The sequence below is a fragment of the Blennius ocellaris genome (genome assembly GCF_963422515.1).
Source record: "Blennius ocellaris genome assembly, chromosome: 14".
In the NCBI taxonomy this organism is placed as follows: Eukaryota; Metazoa; Chordata; class Actinopteri; order Blenniiformes; family Blenniidae; genus Blennius; species Blennius ocellaris.
In genome coordinates this window covers 6,182,773-6,190,645 of record NC_137663.1, presented here as the reverse complement: position 1 = coordinate 6,190,645, position 7,873 = coordinate 6,182,773, and the positions used below count along the sequence as shown (strand labels likewise).

Sequence of the window (7,873 nt, the reverse complement as noted above, 5' to 3'; positions counted from 1 at the left end):
ACAAACTCCTCTCTGGACTGAAACCCGCGACCTCCTTTGAACTCTTAACATCAAAGCTGCATAAACGCAGGACGTGGCGACGCGTCCGTCATCCAGACGCTCCACTTTGAACCTGGAGCTTGAAACGTGCGTCGCGGGGTTTCGTCGCTTTGTTTTTAGCTCTCCGCTCGTTTCAGTATTATCCTGCAGTCATAAAGTATTTGTCCAGAGCCGGAGCTCCACCTCCACACAAAGTCAAACTCTTGACCGCCTTTTTTTTTTTTTTTTTTTTAATTGAGCATTTATTTAAGAAATATGCTGTTTGTTTTTTTTTATTTTCAAGCCTCTGATGCCAAATGTGTTTCCTACAATGACAAAGGTTTATCTCACTCAAATCTAACATTCCTGACATTTTATGTTTATTTAATTTTTTGGGTTTGTTTTTGTTTTTTTATTTGAGCACTTTATCCCCCCCCTCCCCCCCCCCCTGGAAACAAAGATTAAGTTAACTGGTCAAACAGATTCAGATTAAATTTGTTTGTTTTGTTGTTGTTTTAAGGGCTGTGGGGGTTTCTGAGGAGGAGCTCAAAGGGAAATGACGCACACAGACGGTCACACAGAAAGATTTCACACTGTAAATATTCTCTCTCTCTCTTTTTTTTTTTTTTCCTTTCTTTTGTTCGTCAGCAACTTTTTTGACAAACGAGATGATTTATTTTTCTGCTGGAGTGAAAAAAGTGTTCTCGTTCCCTGATGTCTGTTAAAACGACGCAGAATGACTTTTGAACGGAAACGATTCATGTACACATTATAAATACACACATTATATTATATTGTATACAAAATGATCAATAAAAACAATCTGTACCTTCGTATGTGGAAGAGGTTTTTTTTTCAGTCCATACTTTTGATGTAGTTCGAGTACTTCCAGTACTGTGGAAGTACTGCAGCTGACAGTCAGGTACAAACCGTCGTTCTCTACTAATTTGGTGCTAAAAAATAAATGGAAAAAGTTAGAAATGACAATGAACTTAATTCAGCTTATTGGAAACTGAACATAAAGTAACTTGATTCAGTTTGTGATTACTTTTAGTTGGTAAAGTTACTTTGGTGATGTGGCTGTAATATTGTTAGCTGAAGTCTCTGTGAGAGGAGGAAGATGCTCTATAATCTGATGTTGGCGGAGGAAGATGCTCTATAATCTGATGTTGGAGGAGGAAGATGCTCTATAATCTGATGTTGGAGGAGGAAGATGCTCTATAATCTGATGTTAGAGGAGGAAGATGCTCTAGAATCTGGGTGTTAGAAGAGGAAGATGCTCTAGAATCTGGATGTTAGCGGAAGATGCTCTATAATCTGATGTTACATGAGGAAGATGCTCTATAATCTGATGTTGGACGAGGAAGATGCTCTATGATCTGATGTTACAAGAGGAAGATGCTCTATAACCTTAGAGGAGGAAGATGCTCTATAACCTATCCTTAGAGGAGGAATATGCTCTATAATCTGATGTTAGATTAGGAAGATGCTCTATAATCTGATGTTGGGGGAGGAAGATGCTCTAGAATCTGGGTGTTAGAAGAGGAAGATGCTCTAGAATCTGGGTGTTAGCAGAAGATGCTCTATAATCTGATGTTACAGGAGGAAGATGCTCTATAATCTGATGTTGGGGGAGGAAGATGCTCTTTGATCTGATGTTACAGGAGGAAGATGCTCTATAACCTTAGAGGAGGAAGATGCTCTATAATCTAACCTTAGAGGAGGAATATGCTCTATAATCTGACCTTAGAGGAGGAAGATGATCTATAATCTGATGTTAGAGGAGGAAGATGCTCTATAATCTGATGTTAGAGGAGGAAGATGCTCTATAATCTGATGTTACATGTAGCTCCTCTATACAAGTGTTTATTGTGTTTTGTGATCGACGAGAAACATGAAATATGTTTTGTTTAAAAACAGGTTCGGCGACGGAGCGAATCATCAAACAGGAGAAACTGCTTATTTCATTAAAAAGTTTTTTTTGTTTTTATTTTCAAACACCAGTCAAAAACAAACATCATGACTAAACTCAAACCTGCGACTTTGAACAAGAAGAAAAGCACAATTTCTTGGCTTCGGGCTACGAGACGACGGACTCAAACAGCAACGTTAAAAAAAGTTACGTAAAAAGTAGAAAGGAAAAAAACAAACTCAGCTTCCAGGCTTCCTCTGACAACACTCTGCTGACACGCCCACTTTCACCAACATACACAATGTTGTTCTGATGGAAACTTAATCTCCATTCAACGTACGTTTCAACCAGACGTTTGGTTTGTTTGTGACATCCGTGATGAAGAAACGTTCCCTGGGTGTTTCCTGCAGGCAGACCCAGACCAGCTCCTCCTCCTGTCAACGCCAGTCGGGAAACTAAAAAGACTGCCGAGATTTAAAAGTGGACAGAGGAAGCTTTTGTCTGAGGATCACACAGTCTCTTGTTAGGAGCAAGAAGACAGCTTTAGATGAAGGAAATGTATCAATTTATCCACTTCGGGCAAAGTTTTAACAATCGCGAAGTTAAACGAAAGCTCAAAATGTGTGAAGTGGGGAAAAAAAAATACAAAAGAAGAAGAAAAGCCCGACATCGTCCCGTCTTCATGACGAGTTCCAGTCAACTGAGCAGTGTGTGTGTGTGTGTGGAGGTCGGAGGTCAGCGGGAGAGCAGAGGAAGGTCGCTGGAGTTCATGATGAGGCTGGAGTCCAGGTTGAGACTGTCTGCAGGCGACGGAGGAGGAGGAGGAGGAGGAGGAGGAGGAGGAGGAGGAGAACGTCACGCTTCCCGTCAAAATAAACATGAAGTTACAGAGAGGGAGGAGCGTCCTCCTCGCTCACCTTGGTCGAAGTTCAGCTTCTTACTGGACGACGCGTCTCCCAGTCCCTCGATGTCCACCAGGTCGCTGTTCACGTCGGAGTCGTTGAGCGCGCTCAGTGTGACGTCTAGGAACACGCATGCACACACACACACACACACACGCACACGAGTGATGTCACAGGGTGATGAAACAGGAAGTGCGCTCTGGGTCGTTTTGGGTTTTTTTCCCCCCCCTAACCTGCCGCCTTCTGTTTCTTGATGGGCGGGGCCATGGAAGGGCTGTTCTGCATCCCCGTCGCCACGACCACCTGCGAGGTCGGCACGGTGATCATGGCGGGAGTGGCGGGGGCTGGGGCCGGCGTCATGGCCGCGGCGGCGGCGGCTTTCTTCACCGTCTTCTTTGGCGACTCGGAGGAGATGGGCACCCGGCTGTCCTCGTACAACTTCCTCTTCACCGTGCTCTTAATCTGAGCCCTGCACACAACGACAGGCAGCAGGTCAACAACAACAGGAAGCAGGTCAACAACAACAGGCAGCAGGTCAACAACAACAGGAAGCAGGTCAACAACGATAGGAAGCAGCAGATGAACAGCAACACGCAGTCGGTATGCAACAGGCAGCAAGTAAACAAGAGGCAGCAGGTAAACACGCAACAACAGGCAGTAGGCAAACACACAACAGGCAGCAGGTAAACAACACACAACAGGCAGCAGGTAAACAACAACAGGCAGCAGGTAAACAACACACAACAGGCAGCAGGTAAACACACAACAACAGGCAGCAGGTAAACACACAACAACAGGCAGCAGGTAAACAACAACAGGCAGCAGGTAAACACAACAGGCAGCAGGTAAACAACACACAACAGGCAGTTGGTAAACAACACACAACACGCAGCAGGTAAACACAACAACAGGCAGCAGGTAAACAACACACAACACACAGCAGGTAAACACAACAACAGGCAGTAGGTAAACACACAACAGGCAGCAGGTAAACAACAACAGGCAGCAGGTAAACAACACACAGCAACGGGCAGCAGGTAAACAACAACAGGCAGCAGGTAAACAACACACAACAGGCAGCAGGTAAACAACACACAACAACAGGCAGCAGGTAAACAACACACAACAACAGGCAGCAGGTAAACAACACACAACAGGCAGCAGGTAAACAACACACAACAACAGGCAGCAGGTAAACAACACACAACAGGCAGCAGGTAAACAACACACAACAACAGGCAGCAGGTAAACAACACACAGCAACAGGCAGCAGGTAAACAACACACAACAGGCAGCAGGTAAACAACACACAACAACAGGCAGCAGGAAAACAACAACAGGCAGCAGGTAAACAACACACAACAACAGGCAGTTGGTAAACAACAACAGGCAGCAGGTAAACAACACACAACAACAGGCAGCTTGTGGGGATTCCAGGAAGGAGGTTACACAAACCGTGAGTCTCCTTGAACTCTGAGGCGACTGACTGAGTTTCCAGTTCCAGAAGAGCTGAATTAGTTCAATCAACTCTGAGTATGTGAACCTTGAACCAGCTAAATCAAAAGCCTTCATCGATGGAGGCCTGATACCACCGGTCACTATGGCAACAGACCCAAAACCAAGTTATTTTGCCGTAAAGGTCCCGGCGCTGCAGCAGCAGAGGAGACAACTGGGACAAAGCTGCTGCCTGAGTGAGTGAACACATTAGTTTGAAGGCTTCACTCCACTGACTTAACATTGAATTTAAGACGGCAGCAAACATGTAGAAATAAGAAATAGGGGGAAACCTGAATATAACTTAGGTGCAATCCAACAGGAGGAAGGCGACTTGGAAGCAGCTAAAAATGCAATATAAAAACATCTTTCAGAATGAAAAGCTATATAAGCATATCTGCTATGATTGCACCTCACCTTGATTTACATTTGTGCATTTAAACTGAGGTAGGCTATATATATATATATATATTTTTTTTTTTTTTTAATTTTATTTTTTTTTTATGCATTCAGCCGCTACTTCAAGTGGCAACTTAAGCCCCTAACAAAATGTTTGGACTCGTCATCACTGTTAATATCCCACCGAGTAGATCAACACCATGGAACACATTTGTATGTTCTGTAGTGGGAGGTTGTGACGTGTGGACGGAGAATGTTATAAACAAAAAACAAAATCGAATTTGAACTGCAAGACGTTAAATCATCTGAAACTATTTCTGGGTTTGGAAGTACTGGACGATCGATATCCGTCAGCTGCTTTCAGGGTGGGAGGAGTCAGGTAGAAACTCTGGCTTCCTTCGGCACAACATGCCGGCGAGCAGGTTGTGTTCGGAGTCTGTTACCATGGTGACGGACTCAGTTTAATGGAGCTCCCTTTTTGGAACACATAACTCAAGAGTTTCCATCATTTCAGATTTAACAAACTGAGTGTTTCGCATATACCCGCTTCCTGGAACCCCCCCCCCCCCCCCCCGTAAACAACAACAAGTAGTAGGTAAACAACAAACAGCTCAGAGCTTGTAAACAGTGGACACTTCTTCTAAACTACGGGTCAACACAAACACTGAGCTGCAGACGGCTGCGATGTCTCACACTGTGCGTTCTTTGATCACCGTGCTGATGTTGTTGAGGTCGTCTCCGAAGCGACGCACAGCGAGACGCAACATCTCGATCTCCGTCTCTGTCCACTTCGCCCTGAGAGACACTCAGACGTCAGAGAGAAGCAAAAGACCAACGGCCTCACACTGGTGGTCCATGTCTACGTCACAGTGACGGCAGAGGCCTATACCGCGAAGCCGGGATTGACGCGCCCGGGGCGCATCTTCGTCAGCTCGGGTTAACTTACCCAGGCTGTTGCGATCCCGATAAGCGTCAACACGAAGCCAATGAGCAACTCGGTACTTCAAACCCAGCGTTTTCCGGTCTTGATCGGTGCGCGGTCGCATAAAAAGGGGGCGGGGTTTGCGGCTTCTGACAAGCCGCAAACCCACGGTGATTCACACGGTCCAGAAGTGAACCGGCGCCGGCGTATGGAAAAGCCTGGGTTTAAACCCTGACGTTACCTGGATAAGAGAGACTAGCTTCGTAGTATAGGCCTCAGGTGTGTGACCACGGGGGGTCAGTGTCTCACCCTGCAGGGCTGGAGTCCGACACCGGGTGGAGCTGCATCGTCAGCTCGCCCAGTTTGGAGAAAGCAGCTCCAGCTGCAGAGAAGATCTCCCCCACCTGCAGGGGGCAGCACACACCTGTGGTTGTTATGTAGGACACACTGGTTACACGGGTGGAATTAGCCATGCTAGTTTTACTCTTGTCCAAACTGGTGACAATAGTCAAACTGGTCACAGTGATTAAAGCGATTATAGCCGCGAACATGGTTATAACTGTCTATACCGGTTAAATCAGTTACTGTGAAAGCGGTTAGACTGTTTCAAATGAAAGTAATTCAGTCACTAAACCTGGTCAAGTGACAGCAGTTAAACTGATTACAGTGGTGAAATTTAAAACCAGAAATCCCAAAATTGGTTACAGTGAAAGTGTTTGACTTGGGTAGTAATCTGGTTAAAAAGGAGGCGACGGTTCTGATACTTTTAAAATTAAACTTCTTATATGCAATCTGCTACATATTCATCGAAAAATCCATTTTAAAATCTGGGTTTCTAAATTCTTAGAAAGTGTTATAAGCTATAACAAATAAAGGATTTCCTTCTGTCCTTCGACCCCCTTACATTTTACAGGGCTTCATTATTTACCTCCACACATCTGTCAGATTACATTTGCACAACAGCAAACAGCAATCGCCTTTCATAATCAATCTCTGGACTAAAACCAAGACACTTAAAAACATGAATCAAGTGTCAAACTTGTCAAATAAGGCGAAAAAAAGCAATGCTGTTGGCCATGGTCTGGGTGTTGAGCTTGAAATACTCTTAATTACTGTGTTCCACAAGGATCTAATCTGGGATTATAAACAAATATTTCCGTCTTGCTATTATTAGTATTGCCATTATTTCCAATCCAACCCCAATGTACAGTGTGTACTGAGACGTGACAGTAGAGCATATTTACTGACTTTAGACTGGTATTTTAATGGAATATTGAACGTGCAGATTACTGAAGCGCTGCCTCCTGCCCTGGGACCTGCCCTACAAAAGTTGAGTTTAAGGCTCCGATGTGGGTTCAAAGCGCCATCAGATCAGCTCTTACCTTCGCGGAAGCTGACGTCATGTCGGAAAAACGACGTGAGTTTGTTTTTCTTTTACGTTATTGATTTCCTCAAACGCAAAAAAATAAACAAACGCGCAGCTAGCAGCTAGCTGGGGTTAGCTGCCGTGACGTTGGCGCGCCGGTTGATTTCAGCGGGATTCTGTTTCCACGGGAGAAAGATGTAAAAAAAAAAACTAAGAGTCGGTGGAAGAAACGCGTCAACTCCAATTTACTTATTGTTTTATTTACATATTTAAAGGGAAGAAATATACAAACGTTTCACAACAAAGGTTGATGGTATAAATGGAATGCTCCGCGACTTTACAAGTTAAACCCTATTGGTCAGTTTCAGAGGAAAAAGGCGGGGCTTATCTGTAGGACACATTTGATTTGTCGCTGCAGCGTACCGACGCTTTCCGAACGCGCACGACGTGAGACCGTGAACGCTCATTGGTCGTATGAGGGAAGAGAAGGCGGGACGTGATAGATGGACGTTTGATTTGGTGACTGAAGTGGACCGAGTTAAGCCGAAGTGGCGACCTAAGAAATCGCACGCCATTGGTCAGTTTCAGAGAAAAAAGGTGGGGTTGGTTGGTGTGATGTGATTGGGCGCTGCCGAGTACCGAAGGTTACAAGTGAAAGCTTATTGGCCAATTTAGGCGATTGAAGGCGGGACATGTTGGATCGAAGTTTTGATTGGTGGCCACGTTCCAATACTTGCCGAAGTGGTCCGGGCGAAGCCGTGAGGCTTTGAAGTAAGAACTCGCACTCTATTGGTCATGTTCTGATATAGTGGGCGGGTTCTATAAATTGGAAGAATTTGATTGGTGGCGCCACTGCAGAT

The 7,873-nt window shown here is 44.9% G+C and overlaps 1 protein-coding gene across 1 annotated transcript; it reads right to left on the bottom strand.

The window, feature by feature from the left end:
* Positions 1-2,027: 2,027 nt before the first annotated feature.
* On the bottom strand, positions 2,028-7,312 carry LOC308139793 (BPTF-associated chromatin complex component 1-like). The gene is made up of 6 exons (XM_080509326.1): positions 7,030-7,312; positions 5,957-6,051; positions 5,419-5,520; positions 3,066-3,301; positions 2,848-2,952; positions 2,028-2,730 (listed from the first exon to the last, which is right to left on the bottom strand). Exons 1-6 carry the CDS (start codon positions 7,048-7,050, stop codon positions 2,666-2,668), a joined length of 624 nt encoding a protein of 207 aa, XP_080365452.1. The 5' UTR covers positions 7,051-7,312; the 3' UTR covers positions 2,028-2,665.
* Positions 7,313-7,873: the final 561 nt, after the last annotated feature.

Bases quoted from the DNA above. Each gene is read 5' to 3' on its own strand.
- LOC308139793 (XM_080509326.1), bottom strand. From the start codon at position 7,050: ATGACGTCAGCTTCCGCGAAG. The intron at 6,052-7,029 runs GTAAGAGCTGAT...TGCCCCCTGCAG, and splicing joins TGACGTCAGCTTCCGCGAAG to GTGGGGGAGATCTTCTCTGC. The intron at 3,302-5,418 runs GTGAGACATCGC...CGTTGTGTGCAG, and splicing joins GTGATCAAAGAACGCACAGT to GGCTCAGATTAAGAGCACGG.